The sequence below is a fragment of the Danio aesculapii genome, chromosome 22 (genome assembly GCF_903798145.1).
Source record: "Danio aesculapii chromosome 22, fDanAes4.1, whole genome shotgun sequence".
NCBI lineage: Eukaryota > Metazoa > Chordata > Actinopteri > Cypriniformes > Danionidae > Danio > Danio aesculapii.
The window spans coordinates 2,324,861-2,347,372 of record NC_079456.1 but is presented as its reverse complement, the minus strand read 5'-3'; the positions used below and the strand labels follow the sequence as shown (position 1 = coordinate 2,347,372).

At 38.0% G+C, this 22,512-nt stretch overlaps 3 protein-coding genes and 1 pseudogene across 3 annotated transcripts in view; all 4 read right to left on the bottom strand.

The window, feature by feature from the left end:
* LOC130215687 (gastrula zinc finger protein XlCGF7.1-like) overlaps nt 1–22,512 on the bottom strand; it is a 359,478-nt pseudogene that overhangs the window by 323,882 nt on the left and 13,084 nt on the right.
* On the bottom strand, nt 5,999–7,400 carry LOC130215628 (gastrula zinc finger protein xLCGF3.1-like). Its single transcript, XM_056447475.1, has 2 exons — nt 7,295–7,400; nt 5,999–7,047 (listed from the first exon to the last, which is right to left on the bottom strand). The coding sequence occupies exons 1-2, from the start codon at nt 7,347–7,349 to the stop codon at nt 6,131–6,133; spliced, it is 972 nt and encodes a 323-aa protein (XP_056303450.1). The 5' UTR covers nt 7,350–7,400; the 3' UTR covers nt 5,999–6,130.
* LOC130215627 (gastrula zinc finger protein XlCGF7.1-like) lies at nt 12,051–15,100 on the bottom strand. Its single transcript, XM_056447474.1, has 2 exons — nt 14,837–15,100; nt 12,051–13,761 (listed from the first exon to the last, which is right to left on the bottom strand). The coding sequence occupies exons 1-2, from the start codon at nt 14,889–14,891 to the stop codon at nt 12,827–12,829; spliced, it is 990 nt and encodes a 329-aa protein (XP_056303449.1). The 5' UTR covers nt 14,892–15,100; the 3' UTR covers nt 12,051–12,826.
* The window catches only part of LOC130215652 (gastrula zinc finger protein XlCGF71.1-like), an 8,457-nt gene continuing 1,619 nt past the window's right edge, over nt 15,675–22,512 (bottom strand). Inside the window, exon 2 of the mRNA XM_056447496.1 lies at nt 15,675–20,928. Within this exon, the coding sequence (XP_056303471.1) occupies nt 20,180–20,928 (749 nt within the window). The 3' untranslated portion in view covers nt 15,675–20,179. The remainder of the gene's footprint in view (nt 20,929–22,512) is intronic.

Sequence of the window (22,512 nt, the reverse complement as noted above, 5' to 3'; positions counted from 1 at the left end):
TTGATGGATTCGGATTTCTGCCTTCCAATCCGTCCCAGCATGGATCAACATTTATCCTTTTTCTCATAACTTTATTAATACGATTATTAAATAATAAATAAAGTTAACACATTGCTTAATATAAGAATGTTCAGTGTGTTTGCCTGTCTCTTTGTAACTATTTTCAGGAGCCACCAAATTAGGTCGGAGGTCATGGAGACCTTGAGTGGAACTAAGGGCTGGATGATTAAAAACGGTTTTCCTCTTTGTATTATTATGTGTTAATACTGTCTAAAGTGATCTTGATATTATTGTTGTTATGTGTTTATTCAGTTTAAAGCGATTTTCCTTGTTATTCAAGATAGATTTTGTGTAGGATATAGCAGTCTGAATGCTGTTTTTACCAGTTTTACACTAGTTTTATAAGACAGCAGAGAGTACGAAGAAACAACCTTGGGTTTTTATAACAGATTGTGTCTTGGATGCGTATATGCATCTGAAGGGTCAGTTCTACAGGTCTAAGATCAGCTCTTCATCGTCTACTGGCGACTTGACCCAAGCCTCTTGTCGCCATTGAGGGATAGCGTTTTTTATTGTTAGGCTTTGTTAACATTTATTAATAAATACAGACATAAAGGGTTTCTTTTTCTGAGGGGTTATCTGCCATATGTGCACAGCATAGAGAAGAGTTGCAGGTCGCTGAGAGCAGCCCATCCTGTTCTCGGTATGGGTGTATGTAAAGTGCAGAGAGCTCTGAGATGTATGAGCTGTGTGTTCGTGCTCTGAAACATTTGCCTAGTCAACGGTCAAGGCCAACTGTCAAGAGAAGATACCAGAAAGAGGAACATCTGGTTGCTGAATGGTATATAAGTCAATAGGGTTGGGATTAGATAATGTGCAAAAGACAGTATAAAACAGGAAGGAGAGCTTAATAGGCAGAGCTGAACTGATATTACACCTCTCCTGCGCAAAACTTGTACTCTCTAACTTCTTGCATTCAAAATAAAACTTCTTAATTTTCAACTCAGATCTCCGTCAATTTTTGATCATGCAATGGACCATTTTGAGTCCTACACTATCCCTATCTGGATTCAGATACGACCCCGCATTGACTTTCATATTTAGAATTGTATATCTTTGTTTTAACCAATAAGAACCTGTTACCTGAATCACCTTTTCTGGTCTTGTGTAGAGAGTATAGCTGTTATTGATTTGTGATTGTAAGCGGAGTGGCCTATAGGAACTCATTGCGAGTGTTAAAGCCGGCTTCTGCTGATGAAACTGCAAACTATCTTCAGTAAACTTCATTTATTTATTTGAATCTCTGACTCCAGCTCTTCTTCATCTGACAGACTGCTCATTCTTTTGGGTTAAAACTGTAAACAAACTTAAATTTCTCCAGTATAATAATAGACATGCACAATATTCGACTGCTTTTTAAAAAGAAAAAGGAATAATAATTCATGCAGTCATGCACATGTTTTCACAGCTAATATGTCGTAATTTGATGCTTTGCAAAAGTTAAAGATGAAGGAATTTTGATGATTTTAACTTTGTCCCATGCAATAATACACTAATCCTTGCAGTAATAATTAAATTCTGTTTTTAATTCATTAAAACTCATGCTGATGTGCTTAACCTCATCTAACCTTGCTCCATAACAGCTGCGTCTTCGTGCGACTGATAACCGAGAAGTTAACTCCTTTGTACTTATTATCAACAAAATGTTACAACTACTCTTTCAGTGTGTGCTCGTTTACAGGAACAATAACAGACGGGAGGGGCGAAGGCTCACTCTCTTGCAAGCTCTGTTGTGTGTATGCATAACTTTTTCTGTGCAGATTTGCTGTTGCTGTTCTAACCCTAACAACTGATGATTGAACTGATCTGGATGGGGGATCTTTCTAACTCAAGTGCCCCCGGGTGGGGCTGAAGAGAGACAACGATAAATATGGTGGGAAGAGGGTGTGGGTGTGTGTGCCCAGCTGACACAGACTGCCTGTGTTGCTGTTCTTTGACACCCGGAGCTCTGTAATGCTTTATTCATCTAATTAATTCAATTGATAAAACTTATTTAAAGCCTCTCACTCACGTTTTAACCTGGGAGGACTAGGAAAAGTCCAACAAAGACACCGTTATCGAAATCAAAATGCTTTTTTGGATGCAAAATTAATTTATACAGCCAGTTATTCCTTTATGCCGATTAAGAAACTTGAATAGATGACTATAATAAAGAACATCCGCTCTGAATGTAAAACTAAATAAATTCCTAAATACTCTTGACACGTGAAAGTGTAAAGCCTGCAGCTCACAACAAACATGGAAAGTTATTGCGTATTATATTTTACAAATCGTTTATTACGAGTTATGATATTTTACTCACATGGATCATTGAATATTAATCAGGTGATGTCATTACGCTGCTGTGCCGTCAGCCAGTCGTTGCATTGCTGATCATGATTTCGATCGCTAGATCTGTCCTTTACGACACACACAGATCTCAGATCATCCAGACATTTTAATCTGATTAACGAACCAAGTTAGCCAGAGATCAGTTATCAAGATTAAAACATCCTGGATCTGCCAAATCATCTTAGATCAGCGGTTCCCAAACTGCAGTGCACAGTCTGACCACCAGGGGTGCGCGAGAAAACGTTTGTAATGGCGGAAAATTTTTATCTTTTATTATTTCTATGCATTTTTCTTGGGTAAACTTCACGTCATATTTTTGAAAGAGAAATAAATTCGCTGAGAGAGAGAGAGAGAAAAAAAAATACATTACAAATTGTAATTTACAACCTATGCATACGAACTCAACTCGCGGTTTCATGTCTGCGACACAATAGCCCCACCCTTCCACATTAGGTGCTAAGTGACAGTGCATTTTTCGCTTACTACATCAATCGAAATCGACTCCTGGTTTAAAATTGGCACTTTAAAGAAGTCAAGTGACAATGGGGATGAACCATCTACATCGGCCTCTTCTATAGAGATGTACAGCGGCCTTCAAAATATAGACTTGGAGGATAACGAACGAGGCGAAAACAGAGAAATCCAGCAGAGATGTACTGATGAAGAGAATTAGGCCTACGCTAGAGAGTGAGAAAATGTCAAGTAAGAAACGCAAATATAGTGACAGTTACATTGGTTTCGGGTTTACATGGATTAGAGATGCACCCCAAATCCAAATCCGCAGTGTGTAGTCTGTGGTGAGGTATTAGCAGCCTTTAGCCCTCATATATGGTCCGGCACTTACAAACAAGACACAGCCACTTACAAACATGCCTGTAAGTTTTTTTTTTCAAGGAAAATAGGAGGAACTGCATAAGAAGAAAAAAGGAGGCACAAAGGAGCAGTAGCTTTCATACGAAAAGTTGCACCATCGGTTTCCTGGGTACACTGCAGCATCCACCAAGAAGCTCTAGCGATGAAAAACATGCAGAGCTTTCGTCTGTAATTAATGACGCTGTGAGAATTGTCAACTTCATTAAAGCTTGTCTATTAAATTCACATATTTTATCATTTTTATTTTAATAATGTATGCAGAAAATATGTGTATTTAGCTATTGTTAAAAATGTGGAGTTTAATCGAAGAAAGACGTGCTTGACAGGTGTCAAATATTAGAAAGGGCTGCACACAGCAAAAAGTTTGGGAACCACTGTCTGTAGTGAATGGTGCCATTATTAACGTGAGATGACAAAAATACAAACGCAAACCTCTCCTGTACTCTGACATTCCAATACTTCAGAGCTCAACTTTATCTGATGGTCAAGTGTAAGCGAAGAGCACGACGTGACCAGAAGAGGGCGCGCAAGACTAATGAACGGAGAGGGAGGGAGATGTTACCTCTCTCTGACCCTCATCTGTTTCTACCTTCTCCTGACCTCCTATCCTCTGAGTGCTTACGGCTAGCACAGCTGACCCTGAAGGCCTGAGACTCCGCTCGCGAAGCAGGGAAGTCTAAAAGCCTTTATAGATTATGGATGCCTCTCGTTGGGGATACCTTGGATAATGCTTAATGGATTAAAACTGTCTAAACAATGTGCATGAAAGTGTTTGCATGTTGATTCATGTTCAAAGGTGTGCCTGTATGGGACAGCTATAAATTTGTTCACATAAGACATGACCTCTAAGTTTTGCTGACTAGTAGAATTCTTGACTGAGTGGTCAGACCAGTGGTGTAGTCGGGGCTATACGCACGTATACCTACTTTTTTCCATGAGCTGTTTGGGTATTACGACCTCTGAGGATCAATAATTGCGTATACCCTCGGTATACTCACTTGTTTTGCTGATTACACTTCCCTAATTTACATGTATTTGCGTCCCCTTTAACTGTATACCAAACGTTTTTTTTAACTCGCATCTTAATTTGTTACAATTGATGCATTTTGTATAAATCGCGCCATTCTCCGCCCCCTGACGAGCGCAGCAGCTGTGAGAAAGTTTCATGAGGTTTTCGAAGACCACGACAAGTCAAGTGAGTGATGATGTCTCGCTGAAACGCTCAGGTAAAATTATAAAACAGCATGGGCGTCGCTTTAGCCCTCCTAAAAGTTTTGCGATTAGCTCATACTGTACACTACTATATTATCGCCTCTGTCCCCTGCTAAAAAAACCAGCTTAAACCAGCCTAAGCTGATTGGCTGGTTTTAGCTGGTTGACCAGCCTGGTTTTAGAGGGGTTTTGGCCATTTCCAGCCTGGTCTTAGCTGGTCAGGCTGGAAAATGACCAGCTAAAACCACCTTGACCAGCCTGGTTTAAGCTGAACATAGCTGGTTTTGGCTGGGCTCCAAGCCTGGTTAGGCTGGTCAAGCTGGTTTTAGCTGGTCATCTTCCAGCCTGACCAGCTAAGACCAGGCTGGAAATGGCTGGAAACCAGCCTGGAAATGGCCAAAACCCCTCTAAAACCAGGCTGGTCAACCAGCTAAAACCAGCCAACCAGCCTAGGCTGGTTTAAGCTGGTTTTTTCAGCAGGGTCCCCTTTAATTTTGATAGGAAATCGCCGGCAGACTTCCGCCGCTCAGTTTTCAGCTAGTTTTACATTGAATCAGCAAACCACAGCAGTGCGAGAGCACAAGGTGTGTGTTTATCGAAAGATTGCTATAATATCTGCATATACAGAAGCACTTGTATCACTTGTACCTTTTATTTAAAATTTAGGTTGGGTGCAATATTACACCACCTTTTTTTTAAGACTACACCACTGGGTCAGACCACATTATACAGTCGGTCCTTAGTGATTTATAATTAGTGCTTTGATGTAGTATGTAAAACCTTGATGGTGTATGGGTACTTATATTAAATATGTCAAGTCCTCACCGATATATGAGGTGTAGTTATGTGCATGACCTGATTTTGGAAGTATAAAAGCTGAACCAAACTGACCAGCTTTGCGCTTTCTGACGTCTCTATACTGAAGTTGGTTGCCCTTTATCTTTTATTTCTCTTATTTGTCTTTTGTTTATTCTACTTTTTCACTGGATTTTATTTTATTAATAAAAGTGTATATTTTATTATCTTCACTGGAGTGGACATTGACTTCATTTTCCAGAACCCATCAAGAGTTACCCTGTGTGGTGAAGTATGAATCTAATTTATCCTCTAGCAAAATACATTATAAAGACGATCCTTTAACTAAAGTCTAGCTAAGAAATATAGCGAAGTGAGAATTCTGGTTTATCTTTGTTTAATTAGGGCAGTATTTCCCAACCCTGTTCCTGAAGGCACACCAACAGTCCACATTTTCAACCTCTCCCTAATCAAACACACCTGAATCATCTCATCAGAACATCAGAAGAGACTCCAAAACCTGAAATGAATGGGTCAGAAAAGGGAGACATCCAAAATATGTAGTGTTGGTGTGCCTCCAGGAACAGGGTTGGGAAACACTGAATTAGGGTGATTAAATAAAGGCGATCCGGCACACGTCTTATATCATTTAAGAGAGGTATGAAGATCAAATCCCTGGATTCAAATTAAACGAAAATTCCATTTAATTTATGCACTTGTATTTACTTTGCTGTATACGCGAGATTTATGCTAATTGTAACCGAGCTGAACGTGTGACCTTTATACAAATGATTTGAATTCATTAACATACACACCTTTAAGCATTGAATCTGATGTTTGTGAATACAACGGCGAGTTTTCATGAAGGATTTCGTTGCTTTCTTACAGAGCAAGGCCTCTTCTTTGAATGAACTCTAAGATGTCTCTTCAGCTCGCAAGGCCTCAAAAATGTCTTGCTGCATTGGTTACATATGTGCGTTTTCTCTCCGGTGTGGATCAGCATGTGTCGATTAAAGTGTGATGATTGTGTGAAGCTCTTCCCACACTGAGTGCATGTGAACGGTTTCTCTCCAGTGTGAATCCGCTCATGTATTTTCAACACTTTTAACTGGCTGAAGCTCTTGTCGCAGTGTGAACACGTGTACGGTTTCTCTCCTGTGTGAGTCATCTGGTGCTGTTTCAAGTTTCCAGCTCTAATAAAAGACTTCTGACACAAAATGCAGACATTTTTACTCACACCAGTGTGGATCTGCTGATGTTGCGATAAACACGACTGTCGAGTAAAACTCTTTCCACACTGAGCACATGTGAACGGTTTCTCTCCTGTGTGAATCATTCTGTGGTGTTTCAGGTGTCCTGAGTTACTAAACCTCCTCTCGCAGTGTGAACACTTGAATGGTTTCTCTCCAGTGTGGCTCCTCATGTGAAGCTTGAGATTGTTTTTGTGGCTGTAACTCTTCCCACACTGAGCGCACATGAATGGTTTCTCTCCGGTGTGGGTCATCTCGTGTGTTTTCAGATATCCTGAACAAAAGAAGCTCATGTCGCAGTGTGAACACTTGAATGGTTTCTCTCCAGTGTGGATCCTCATGTGAAGCTTAAGAGCGCATTTGCGGCTGTAACTCTTTCCACACTGAGTGCAGGTGAATCCATTCACATCTGTTGTTTCCGTTAAAAAAACATGTTCGGTTTTTGTGTGAGTTTCAGTTTCAGTTTTGACATGATGTTTCTCCTCATCTTCACTCAGTTCTTCACTCTCCTCCTTCACCACCACCTCTGAAAAATTAAGTAAATAAGTTACATTTTAAAAGGTTTTACAGTAAAATAATCATGAGTGTGTGTTTGGGTGAAATTTGCAATTTAAAGTATAACAGTGCTTGAGCTGTACACTTTAGGAGTGGGCTCCATATTGTAAACAAACAATGGTCATATGAAAAAGTTGTAAAACTGATCAAGTGTTTAAATATAAACAACCTCACTGTTCTTCAGCCTCATTATTGAGATTAAATGAATAAACACAAACCGATTAGTTCTTCAGTCTCTTCCTGTTTAATTCTGCAGGGTTCTGGATCACTCATCTTCTCACTGTCCTTCAATAAACTCTGTCTTTGACTTTCACTGATGGCAGCTGAGCTTCAAAAATAAACAGAAATCTTGATTAATTTACATTGATATGTATTTAGATCTATAGCTAATATACTATGAAAGTATTGATAAGCACCTGTACAGAAACTGAGAATTAAAAAAACAACAACTTTAGAATATAAAACGCACTACAAACTACTAATTTAATGGTTTCTTCATCGATGTTCATATATCTGATGCAGTAGACTCCCATTTTCCCTTCACATATTATAATTTGCGATAACACTCATACAATGCGTGGACAAAAATTACACTAGCACAGTAAAACCCAAACACTTCACTCATATTGTCCTCTCAGAGCTCCTCTCTGCCTGCTGTATTGTTTTGGTCAGCAGACACACAGATAGAGGTGAACTCAATGCAGAAACTAGTCGCAGATTGTCGCTTTAATAAACTGTAAAGTGTGTTTTATTGTTGTGTAAACACGAGAGAAAGCGTCAACGACTCACCTCAGCTCTGAAGACTCGACGCTGAATGAACGCGTCAGTGCTGACGTCATCACGGCGAGGCGGGTCAAAAACACCACATAACATGCTGCTGACGAAAATCCATTTTACTCAATCATACGTGAGGTAAAATACTGTTTATTAGGCACTTAAAACGTTACAAAAATCACGAACATTAGTAATGTTATCATTTTGCGTGACTACTCGAGTCAAGTGCTTTTGTAGAACCATGCAGGCTCTTAAAAGTTTAAAGTCTTTAAACGTCTTAAATTTCTCTCATTCATTTTTTTTCTAGTTTATTCCCTTTATTAATCAGGGGTCGCCACAGCGGAATGAACCGCTAACTTATCCAGCATATGTTTTACACAGCGGATGCCCTTCCATAGGTAACCCATCACTGGGAAACACTCATACACTCACATTCACACACATATACTACAGACAATTTAGCTTACCCAATTCCCCTATAGCGCATGTGTTTGGACTGTGGGAGAAACCAGAGCACACGGTGGAAACCTACAACACGGGGAGAACATGCAAACTCCACACAGAAATGTTAACCGACCCAGCCAAGGCTCGAACCAGAGACCGTCTTGATGTGAGGCAATCGTGCTTACCATTAAGCCAAAATTTCAGACCTTAAAAAGTCTTAAATTCACTGAAATATTATCTTGTAGGTCTTAAATCATTTTAAATGGGTCTTTATTTACCTCTGTCCAAATAAAAGATACCCAATCGGAACGAAATCCATCCAATCACCAACAATTCATAAATCAATAAAACCTTTTTTTATTGCAAAAATAAGCAATTTACATCTGTTCTACATTTTTACGAACAATTTTTCTAAATTAAATAGCCCTAATTAGGGAAAACTAATAACAAATACACAATTCCTTATGATAATAACAGAGCAACATATCACTTTACATGATTATGCTCATTCAACTTGGACTGAAAGCCAACACGTGTATATTTTAGATTATTTACGTCATTGTCTCCATAAAATAATATAATTTTAACAATGTTAAACTCGTCATTTAGGGCAGCACGGGGACACAGTGGGTAGCGCTCTCGCCTCACAGCAAGAAGGTCGCTGATTCGAGCCTCGGCTGGGTCAGTTGGCTTTTCTGTGTGGAGTTTGCATGTCCTCCCCATGTTGGCGTGGGTTTCCTCCGGGTGCTCCCCCACAGTCCACTTGTGCTGTAGGCAAATCAAATAAGCTAAATTGGCCATAGTGTATGTGTGTGAATGAGAGTGTATGGGTGTTTCCCAGTGATGGATTGCGGCTGGAAGGGCATCCGCTGCGTAAAACATATGCTGGATAAATTAGCGGTTCATTCCGCTGTGGCGACCTCAGATTAAAAAAGGGACTAAGCCGAAAAGAAAATGAATGATGTTGAAAAAAGTGTGTACAACTACAGTTTTCTTGTTTTGACATTGCAATATGACACTAAGAAATAATTACTTTTTTTAGTGGATTAGAAATTATTAGAGTTGAGCCCTATATTAGTCTAAAATTTAATTCATAATAGTCTTAAAAGGGTCTTAAAAAGTTTTAATTGCAGATTTCTGAAAGCAGTATTACCCTACTCAAATATGCTGATGACATGGTCATGGTTGGACTTATGGTCAAAGGAAAGGAGGAGCTAGAGTGGGCCTACTTTAAGCGCATAGAACAAGGTGCGAGGAGAGTGTTTTGTCACTACATGCTTTGAAAACTAAGGAACTAATTATTAGTAGGGAAGGGCAGCCTATATGTCATCCACTTACTAATGAGGGTCAACATGTTGAGATTGTACTAGGGGATTATTTTAGATAGTAGCTTAAATTTTGGTGAACACTCAGACTGTATCTATAAGAGGGTAACACAGAGACTCTTTCTTTTAAGGAAATTAAATAGTTTTAATGTTAGTAAGGGTATTCTGAGGAAGGTTTATACCAGTCTGGTTGAAAGTATTATCTCCTATAATATTTCTTGCTGGTTTGGAAATCTTAACATCGTTAACACTGCTAATAAGATCATAATGGACCCCAGAAGCTGCTCGTGGAGATGTATATAAACCAGACCAGACGGAAAGCCTTACAGATAGTTCAGGACTCAACTCATCCTCTTTATTATGAATTCGAAAAGCTTCGTTCTGGTAGACGTTACAGAGTACCCACAGCAAAAACAATTATTTTTAAGAAATCTTTTATATCGTCTGCTATTACCATATTAAATAAATGACCATGAAGGTGTCTGTGTGTCTAGGGTTGTGTGTTGGTAATCTGAGGTGCGGGAAGATTTGTGTTTGTGTTTTGTATCTGTGATGATGTTTGGAAGGCCAAAAACGAATTTCCACAAGTGTGGACTATAAAGATTTCTAATTTCTAATTAAATTTGACTTGATTAAACCTGCAGAAACCCTGAGAACTAAAAAGGAATCAGTGCTTTAATTAATTAAACACAATTATCTTTAAATCTACATTCATACATTGAAATAAAGAAGAAAAATATGTGAAGAAATGGTTTGTAAACGTACTGAGAAACAATAATAATGACATTAGAGGCTGAAACAGAATATACGCAAAACAATCTGGGTTTTGATGAACGGTGTAGAAATGGGTTTTAAAACCACATCGGTTCGAACTGTAGTTCTGCTGAATGACTTAAACGTTATCAGTATTGATGGTAAAAAGCTGTATTCTAGTCAAACCCTTCTTCTGCAATCTTATACCAAAAACGGAAATAAGGGCAGGATTAATAGCTATAAATGTGGGAGAGCGTTGATATTATGTGATTGTATTGTATTGCAATATGGAACAGTTAAGTGTTGATGTTAAATCAAAAGTAATTCATAAATACTTGATAATAAGATGATTTAATGACAATAATTCTCTATGGTTACAACTGAATTAATTACAAAATAACTATAATATTATCAAATATGAAATGATAAAACATATGATAATAATTGTACCCAGCTCAAATGTAAAATTAAAGTTTCCAGAGGTAGAAGGAGAGACACAGGGGGAGGGAGAAAGAGACAAAGAGAGCAGGCCCAGAAGTTAGCCTGATTGCAGTAGAGTCAGAGAAGATAGACTCCAGAGGAGGAGAGGAGCAGAGCAGGAAAAGAGCCAGAGCAGCGTTTTACCACCTATTTTGTATCTTTCTTGACCATGTGACTAAAGCCTAAATGATGAGACATTCAAACTGACCAATCAACATGTGACCACATCGTAAAACCCCAAAGTCCACACACCAGGCCCTGATCTTATCAGTATCTGCCTTTGGAGTCAGTATGGACCTTCTTGAGTCTAAAAGACATGTTTTGTCATATAAACAAATGCATATGATCATTTAGCCTCTTACAACAGCTTGTCATGTAATTATTAAATCTGACGCAAGGTGAGAGTCTCCAGTATTTAGTAGAATTTTTCGTTTTAAATATGACCATTTTATGATAACCAAAAGATGAAAACCTTCAAAATAATAAAAAAAACAGTCTAAGACACAGTAAAAAGGAGTCTACAACCAAAAATAAGCATTCTAGCAGGATAATGAGTTTACAGAAAATTGGTTGGTGATGAACTGTAGGGGGGCGGCGCAGTAGGTAGTGCTGTCGCCTCGCAGCAAGAAGGTCGCTGGTTCGAGCCTCGGCTGGGTCAGTTGGTGTTTCTGTGTGGAGTTTGCATGTTCTCCTTGCGTTCGCGTGGGTTTCCTCCGGTTTCCCCCAAAGACATGCGGTACAGGTGAATTGGGAAGGCTGAATTGTCCGTAGTATATGTGTGTGAATGAGTGTGTATGGGTGTTTACCAGAGATGTGTTGGCGCATCCGCTGCGTAAAACATATTGGCGGTTCATTCCGCTGTGGCGACCGCGGATTATTAAAGGGACTAAGCCGAAAATAAAATGAATGAATGAAGTGTAGGGGTTGATCAGTAAGTGAAGAGCACATTTACAAACACACACAGAAGCACAGTTAACAAGCAATAAGCCAAATTTATAAAATATTATATATAATAAAAATTAATATAATATAATTAAATTAATTTAAATTAAATATTATTAAATATAATTAATTAAAATTAATATATATATATATATATATATATATATATATATATATATATATATATATATATATATATATATATATATATATAATATATATATTTTATATATATAAATATTTAATTAGTTTGAAGGCGGTTCATTCCGCTGTGGCGACCCCAGATTAATAAAGGGACTAAGCCGAAAAGAAAATGAATGAATGAATAATTAGTTTGAATGCATAAATCTAACTACCGAAATTATCATTTAGTTAAACTGAATAGAATAAAGGGCGACACAGTGCCTCAGTGGTTAGCACTGCGGCCTCGCAGCTAGAAGGTCGCTTGTTTGAGTCCCGGCTGGGTCAGTTGGCATTTCAGTGTGGAGTTTTCATGTTCTCCCCGTGTTGGCGTGGGTTTCCCCCATAGTCCAAACACATGCGCTATATAGGGGAATTGAACAAACTAAATTGGCTGTAGTAAATGAGTGTGAATAGGTTTTTCCCAGTACTGGGTTGCCGCTGGAAAGGCATCTGCTGTGTAAAACATATGCTGGATAAGTTGACGGTTCATTCCACTGTGGCCCTGATTAATAAAGAGACTAAGCCGAAGGAATTGAATGAATGAATGAATGAATATATCTACAAGCATTTTAATAAATAATAGTTTAAATTAATTGATAAGAATGAAATTACTTGGATTATAAAAATATATAGGATTTAATTTCATTGAAAACAATCTAATTACTAAAAAATATCAATTATATATTTGAAAAAAACAGGCGGAGCTTAGACCTGAAGTCCCACCCTAAAAGGGTGTGGCAATCATTAATCAAATTTCGACAGATGCATCATCACAAACGCTCTCTAACCTAAGATGTTACTTCAAATATGAAGCCCTCATGTTATACCGCACTGATCACCCTTGAGTTTTCACTCTCCAGTGTGGATCTTCAAGTGCTTATTAAGGTGTGATGATTGTCTGAAGCTCCTCCCACACTGAGTACATGTGTACGGTTTCTCTCCGGTGTGAATCCTCTGGTGTGTTTTCAGGATTTGTAACAGACTGAATCTCTTGTCGCAGTGTGAACACTTGTACGGTTTCTCTCCAGTGTGAAACCACTGGTGTTGTTTTAAGTCTGCAGCTGTGATGAAACTCTTCCCACACTCGACGCACACAAACTCTCTCACACCAGTGTGGATGTGCTGATGTGCTTTAAAATGAGACTGATGTGAAAAACCCTTCCCACACTCAAAACATATGAACGGTTTCTCTCCAGTGTGGATCCTCTCATGTATCTTCAGGGATTGCAACTGACTGAATCTCCTGTCGCAGTGTGAACACTTGTTAGGTTTCTCTTTAGTGTGAGTCCTCTGGTGTCGTTTCAGATTTCCAGCTGTGATAAAAGTCATCTCGCACTCGAAGCACACAAACTCTCTCACACCAGTGTGGATCTTCTGATGCTGTCTTAGGCTTGACTGTCGTGCAAAACTCTTCCCACACTCAGAGCATGAATAAGGCTTCTCCTTTGTATGAACTCTAAGATGTTTCTTCAGCTCTGAAGAAATCGAAAATGTTTTGCCGCACTGATCACACTTGTGTGGTTTCTCTCCGCTGTGGGTCATCTCGTGTGTTTTCAGGTATCCCGAACAAACGAAGCTCTTGTCGCAGTGTGAACACTTGAATGGTTTCTCTCCAGTGTGGATCATCATGTGAAGCTTGAGAGTGTGTTTGTTGGTTAAACACTTCCCACACTGAACGCAGCTGAATCCTTTTTCTCTCTTTGTGTTAGTTTCAGTTTCACTTTTGACATGATGTTTCTCCTCATCTTCACTCTGTTCTTCACTCTCCTCGTTCACGATCACATCTTAAAATTAAATAAATAAGTTACATTTTATGAGCCTAATTTTAACACACTTGAATGGTTAGACAGGATTGTCACTGAGTGAATATAATAATTCGAATAATTAATATTAATATTAATGAACATTACACCTGCTCAATGAAAAATGCAGAGCTAATTAATGAAATCAGATGATTCACTATAACAAATCTAGTAATACTGTGGTTAAAGTGTGGCAGATAAACACTTGCTTTATTCTATATTTGTGTTTAAGGACTGGATGTCTGTAAACAATTATGCGCAGAACATATATTCAGATATTGCAGGAAAGGACATTGTGATGTTTTAAAGAATAGTGTTGGAGATTTAGCTCCCCTTTAATGTTTTCATATTTATGAAAAATATTTGAAGTTATGAAGTAGCTGTTTCCTTGAAAAAGACATTGAATAGAAAATTCAATACATTTAATGTTAATCTTTATTTTATACATGGAGCTCAATATATATTTGTATTTATTTGATATTTTTTCATTTCAAGGTTTGGATATTTATGAGCCCCAATTCTTACAGAAATAGATTCTAATACTGTTAAACATTACGTTGTGTTAACAGTTCAAATAAATCTTCACTGTGAAGTACTGCATTAGAAATGTCGTTATTTTAATATAGTCAGTCCTGAACTGAAGTGGGCCGGTTTCAAGGCTTGAAACTCCAGAGCTGAAAAAAAGTCCCACTCCGGCCCTGTTCACTGTATATTTACCACATGTAAAGGACCATTTCATCATTACATTTTGAGGTATATAGTTAGAAATGTGATCACATTTTTCCTTTTAGAACTTCAGGGCAAATGTTTTGAACAAGCATGTAGAAATATAAAATAAATATTAACAAAATCTAAAACTTTTCAAAAACAAATGATTTAAGTTATACATTAAAATAAAAAATATATTAATGGTATTTAAAATGCAAAATGTAAACATTTTATATTTTTAAGACTGTAATAATGCTGGTATTCATGTTTCTGTCTGCATCCCTGTATTGGCATGCAACAACCTTACTGTTTTTCAGGCTCATTATTGAAGAGTAATGAATAAACAAACCTATTTGCGCTTCAGTCTCTTCCTGTTTAATTCTGCAGGGTTCTGGATCACTCATCTTCTCACTGTCCTTCAATAAACTCTGTCTTTGTCTTTCACTGATGGCGGCAGAGCTTCAGGAGAATAAACAGAGAAATCTCATTAATTTACACTGATTGAGGAAATAAATCATATTAGGATATTAGGTGACATGTGTATGTTACTTGCAGGGGCGTAGCAACCAGGGGGACGGGGTGGGGATACGTCCCCCTCACTTTTAGAGACAGACCATTTAGAAACAGGTAATTAATTATTATATGAACGTAATGTTTTGGATCTCATAGAGCTGCCGCTACATCCCTAGTTTCTCGCTAAATATAGATAACACCAACAAAATTAATTTATATAATATATATATATATATATATATATATATATATATATATATATATATATATATATATATATATATATATATATATATATATATATATATGATCCTCATTATTTATCTTATTCCATTCACAGACCATACATTGACACTTCACTTATATTGTCCTCTCAGAGCTGCTCTCTGCCTGCTGTATTGTTTTAGTCAGTAGACACACAGATAGAGGTGAACTCAATGCAGAAACTAGTCGCAGATTGTCGCTTTAATAAACTGTAAAGTGTGTTTTATTGTTGTGTAAACACGAGAAAAAGCGTCAACGACTCACCTCAGCTCTGAAGACTCGACGCTGAGTGAACGCGTCAGTGTTGACGTCAACACGTTGAGGCGGGCGCAACGGCGAATCGTCAACAACGCGCCAAATTAGCTGTCAAAACAATTGCTAACGTAAACAAAGGCCATCGCAATCCTGCGTGAGGTGAAATACTGTTTATTAGGCACTTAAAACGTTGTTAAAATACACTCAACAAAATAAAAAAGCAAACGCAACAGTCCTACGTCATGGCTGACAGTATAAACATGTTTCCTGAGGTAACTACAATCAGAAAACAACTCTTAAAAAAAATATGTAATAAACACATTTAATAACAGTTCGCAGCTGATTAAACATTGTTGAGCAATCTAATTAACAAGATATTATAAACCAGATATTAGCAAGATTGAATTGTATCACAAGGCAAAATGGCAGACGCCCACAACAATAAAAGCTTCAGATGATGTGGATTGATGAGGAGCTCCATCTATAAGCTGATCTGATTCTCACAATGAATCTGCTGTCAAAACTTTAGATGTTACTCCGTCCTACAGCTGGTTAAGAGTTTTACAAACAAACTGATTGTGTTTACGCGTCTGAGTACACAAGTTTCTCTTACATTTAGAATTATTTAATGTACTTTTTCCACACTATTTATTACTTCACATATTGCTCTGCAACATCTACAAGTATACAACCAGTCATTAATACAAATTATCATCACAACTTATTTATTGTTATTATTAGCCTTTTATTAAAATGTCATTAGCAGCTTGTTCTGCAAAATGTGCATAATTATGAATGATTAACATTTAATCCTAAAATAACCAATTATTAATGAGCAAACATAAGTGGACAACCAGATAAACAACGTATAAACTAAACTCTTCAGGAATATAGGCGAGGAAATTCCCTATGTTGCTCAGCGTGGCCTCATAGCTAGAGGATTTGGGGCCGCCTGAAAAAAAAAATAGATCATAAAAACATAAAATGATTATGAAAGGGGTAAGGAGAAGAAATTTGTAATACTTATTTCATTAAATTGCATGCTTCTGTGGTTTTCTTTAAAATATCCGTCATACAACTCATAAAAATATTCACAGAAAAGAGATCTACATAGTATAACTGCTAGATTTTTAAAAACTTTTCTATTGGTTGTTTTGACATGACGTCATTGATGGCGTGCAAGACTCAGATGGAGTGCGGGAAGTGATTATTCTACATGGTAATCTATATCACAACATTAAAATGTTTCTGTTTTATAATTGTTTAAATGAGCCAATATAAGAAATGCCGAACAGCTTTTATAGACGCCAAATGTTTTTGCTTATAAAGGAGGGAAAGTTTAAGAAACTGGCTGAAAAACGGAAGAGAAGGCGGCATGTAATCAACATTCATTCAGTGCATCCATGAGTAAAAACTTTTTTTGAATGCGATTATTCGTTTGACAGCACCAGTAAAGATTATATATATATATATACATTATATATACAATGTGTATAAAATATATATATATATATACTATGTGTATAAATATGTTAATGTGTTATGTAAAATCAGATACAAACGCTACCACACTCACACAAAATCCTGGAGGATATATATAACGTGCTATGTAATCACTGCAATGAAATTTCCGTCTTGTTTTGCAATAATCCAAACCTTTACTGGCGTTTAGGCAGAATAAACAATCATAGTGTGAACATTAAGATGTGCAGCAGCGGTGAATGTTTGTTAACGGTAAGTTCATCGACATTACAAAAAAGAAATGCAACCCTTGTGACAAAACTAGACGGTTTTTATTGGGGTGCACTCAGGGTCGTTGCGGACATTTTAAAAGTGGGGGGGGGACGGCTGTATGAGATCATATGTTCAAATAATTATTAATCACCCGTTTCTAAATGGTCTGTCTCTAAAAGTGAGGGGGACGGATCCCCCCGCCCCGGTTGCTACGCCTCTGGGAGCACTTTTCCCCCTTACAAAAATAAATAAATAATAATCTAGACTAAGCGTCCACACTTTTGTACGCTTTCATCAGTTATTTCATGATGTCTAGAAGATATCCGCATGGGGAGAATCTAAACTAATTTATAATAAATATGTTTTTGAACCACATGTGAAAGTGTTTAATGTGTACAACTCTTTGTTAATGAATGCTACAGACTACTGTAGTATAGTAAACTGATAAACTGTGATAAATACAGTAACGCTAGTGTAAATTGGTGCATTGTGACGGTGTATAGCATAGAAAACTGAAGCATATCGAATCATTTATTACAAAAGTAGTGCCGTAACACAGCAACATTATAATTAAAATAATGTTAATCTGACAATTTAATTCAAGTAATTATCTATAGTATGCCTACAAACACTATAATGATTAGTTTTTCATGTAACGTTATAGCTCATACAGTATCTATCTCCTCGATGACAGGCAGATATATTTGAGTTCAGCAGAAAACTGCGCTCTTCATGATATAAGGATCATGTCCAACATATGTGCTTATTTACTATTCATATCTCCATTGAAATATGGTATAAATCGCATTCGTTTTTTTACTTCCCACCCTCCATCTGAATTTCGTGCATCACCAGAACCATGTGATTGAAAACAACCGTCACCACCTTTCACCCCTGGTTGGCCAACAGAAAAGATAAAACTGGATGGACGACACTGTGTAACTGACCGCCAGGCATGTCGCATGTTTGGTTTTGCCTATGGTTTTAATATTACAACACTAAACCTGACAGACGCGTCACATATGCGTATGCGTGCATCTACTGTGTTGCCATATCCTCTTGTTTTCAACATCTTTAGGCTTCGCTCATACATCTATCAAGTTCATTGCAATCATTAGTAGATAAGGCCTCGGGTCTTTAAGTCATGGGTCTCAAACTCGATTCCTGGAGAGCCGCAGCTCTGCAGTTTTGCCCCTAATCAAACACAGCTGATGCGACTAATCAAGATGTTCGAGACTCTTTTGAACTACTTGATTAGTAGGATCAGCAGTGTTTGATTAGAGTTGGAGCAAAACTCTGCAGAGCTGCGGCTCTCCAGGAATCGAGTTCGAGACCCATGCTTTAAGCTAAGAAAAAATGGTACCCGTGCAAAAACTTCAACAAAAACCTAAGGGTCAACTTTAGGAAGTTAAGACTGCAGAGTATTTCCCCTTAATGATCAACAGGGGTTGAACAATGAAACTGAAAGGTGACGTAAAGGTTGCCTGTAGTTATTTGAACTGTTCAGAAACACTAGGTAAGTAGGTGAGCGCCGCTTTTGGTATTTTTGCTTATTATTTCAGGCAGTGTACTTTAATAGCGCCGCATACGCTGAAGATTTCGGTTTCTTTTGACATTTTTATATTTATTAGTAAGTTTAGAGGGGATCTTGTGTTCTAGTTTAGGTGGCTTTTGGTTTTCAGTTCTTTGCTTTGGCACCACTATAGTTTTTTCCCCCTGTATCTTTTGCTGATTATATTTCTGTGTGGGGTCCCACTTTATATTAAGTGGCCTTAACTACTATGTACATGTAAATCTAAACACAATGTACTTACTGTGTTCATAATGTATTGCAGAACACCTCTGGTGCTTTTGAGGTGGGATATGGGTACGGTTAGAGACAGGTTTGGTGGTTTGGATAGGTTTAAAAGTGTGTTAAGGTGTAAGGGGTGGTCAACAATTCAATTCTAAACCTAATTACAGGAATTAATTACAGATGTAATTACATGCAGGTATTTAATCAAACATAAGTACAATGTAAGTCATTATTATTTACAGTGTAAGTACATATTAGTTAAGGCCACTTAATATAAAGTGGGACCCTGTTTGCTTATATTATCTTTAAACGCATTGTACAAAGCGCACACATGCCTTTCTTTAATTGGCTTTATCACTTTTGTCCTCATAGAGGAATAAACTAATTAACCGTTAAGATTGTGTCCTTGTTTTTTCCATCCATTTCCTTCAGTGATAATATAATATGTTACGTTTACTCACTCTAGACAACTTATTAAATCGTAACACCAGGTTTTAGACCACAATAATTCATTAGTATGGTGTAGGGCTAATCCAGCGCCAATTCATCTTGGGAATGACATACAAGTCTTGCATAGTTGCCAATAGGATTTCTTCTTAGAATAGTGTTCAGGTCACTTTGTGATGCCGGTGGAGGAAAACATTTCCTGACTCGCTCCTCCAAAACAACTCAAAGTGGCTTAATAATGTTTATATCTGGTGACTGTGCAGGCCATTAATGATTTAAACTTCACTTCCATGTTTATCAAAAAACTCACCAGTCCTGCTGTGTGTATTGGTGCGTTATTATCCTGATAACACGGCACTGGCTTGCATGGTTCGGGACTTGTGGAGCTGCGCATTGATGGATTTGCTCCTCAGTGTTTGGACTCTCAGCAGTGAATAAAAGACCACACTGAACTTCAACTCTGAAAACTGACACTGTTTCAATTTGTAATTGTAATTAAATCTTTCAATTGTAAAAGTGCTACAGAAATAAGGACGAATTGAAAAATTTAATTGAGCGGTACAGCCTTCAGGACACACACGGTCCTCCAGAATGGTTGGGTAGTTCTTGACATGTTTCACATTGTCCACAGCTCAAGATTTTTACTGCTGGAATCATTGAATCCACCAAGGCCTCAAATATGCATCACATCTGTGTGTCTTCTCTCCAGAGTTGATCATCATGTGCGACAAAAGGATTGTGAATCTTCATGTGTCGATTAAGGTGCGTCGATCGCTTGAAACTATTCCCACACTGAGTGCATACGAACGGTCTCTCTCCGGTGTGAATAATCAGGTGTACTTTCAGATGTCCCGAATATCTGAACGTCTTGTCGCAGTGTAAACACTTGTACGGTTTCTCTTCAGTGTGACTCCTCTGGTGTCGTCTCAAGTCTACAGCTGTGATAAAAGTCTTCTCACACTCACAGCACACAAACTCTCTCACACCAGTGTGGATCTTCTGGTGCGCTGTTAGGTTGCACTGCATTGAAAACCTCCTTCCGCACTCAGAGCATGAATACGGCTTCTTCTCTGTATGAACTCTGAGATGTTTCCTCAGGTCTCCAGCCCTCAAAAATGACTTGCCGCATTGCTCACATGTGTGTGTTTTCTCTCCAGTGTGGAGCAGCATGTGTGTTTTTAGGGTTCCTAAACGATTGAATCTCTTATCGCAGTGGGAACACTTGTACGGTTTCTCTCCAGTGTGGATCATCATGTGATGCCTGAGATCGAACATGGAGGCTAAAGTCTTTCCACACTGAGTGCAGGTGAAATCTTTTACCGCTGTTCTTTCCATTGAAAAACTATCATCGATCTTCAATTGAGTTTCATCTTCAGTCTTGACATGATGTTTCTCCTCATCTTCACGCTGTTCTTCCTCCTTCACCATCACATCTGAAAATAAAGTAATGAAGCTACATTAAAGCGGTGGTCCACTACGCTATCATATTTTAGCTTTAGTTGATGTGTAATGTAGCTGTGTGAACATAAACAGCATCTCTGAATGGAAGACGCTCAAAGTTCAATGCAAATGGAGACATTGGCTTTTACAGAGTTAGCTTAGCAAAACCTACAACAAATGAAGTTTGAGGACTACATAAATGCATCTGGGTTACTGAGATCAGAAGGGCTTCAGGTTACATGTATTCACCAGGCGCAGCGATGAGGCATGGCTAGAGGTGCTGTAATGTTATAGCAGAAAAAGCTAAAATGCCGTCCAAACACTGCTGTTTCCACAGAGCTTCTGTTTCTGTATTTGGACTTCTATAAGACACGACGCAAAGAGAGAAGTGCTAATAGTTTAATTTTAATAATGTTCCAGAGAAATATGATAAATTTATAGCTCGCATATGACAAAGCAGAGCTTTCAGAATCTCTCCCAGTTCAATGCTGGATTCGGCTGACACTAGGGCTGGGCGATACTGCAAAATTTGGTATCGATCCGATACCAAGTAAATACAGGGCCAGTATCGCCGATATCGATACCGATACTTTTACTTTAAAGTACATGCACTTGAACCTAAATGTACTTTTCTGTAGGGGAGAACAGTGTGTGATGATTTATGAGTTGAATGCTCTCAAATCAGCTCAAATTTAAAGTATTTGTTAAAACCCAGGGCGACGCAGTGGCGCAGTAGGTAGTGCTGTCGCCTCAAAGCAAGAAGGTTGCTGGTTCGAGCCTCGGCTGTGTCAGTTGGCGTTTCTGTGAGGAGTTTGCATGTTCTCCCTGTGTTCGCGTGGGTTTCCTCCACATCCAAAGAAATGCACTATAGGTGAATTGGGTAGGCTAAATTGTCTGTAGCGTATGTGTGTGTGAATAAGTGTGTATGTGTTTCCCAGTGATGGGTTGCAGCTGGAAGGGCGTCCGCTGTGTAAAACAAATGCTGGATAAGTTGGCGGTTCATTCTGCTGTGGCGACCCCTGATTAATAAAGGGACTAAGCTGAAAAAAAAAGAAAATGAATGAATGAATGTTAAAACCCAGCACAAAATTTAAACACTTTTAAGCCAAATAAGTCATTTTTATTATTGTAATGCTCTGGATTTGCAAACACAAACTTATTACTAAAGAAAAAATATTTTTTTCCACTTTCCTTCAGTCTGGGGTTTTTGTTCAGAAATATTAATATAATAATAACAAAACCATTTCTCTTTTAGCACTTCTTCAATGTCTTTAAACAAATAAATGTAAAACAAATCTGCATTTTAAATACTTTTTTTTTTAATAATTATTTTTTTTTGATAGGACAGTAGAGAGTATTGACAGCAAAGCATGGGGAACAGAGAGAGGAGAAGGATCGGCATTGGACCTCGAGGTGGAATCGAACTCAGGTCGCCGTGAGCACCGGAGTGCACGTGTCGACGCACTAACCACTACACCACTGGTTTCGACTCAAATACATTTTTAATAAACAAAGACCACAAAATTACAGGCGAGCAAATGTTTTACAACTGTTTTCAGTTTGTGTTCACTGTTTTG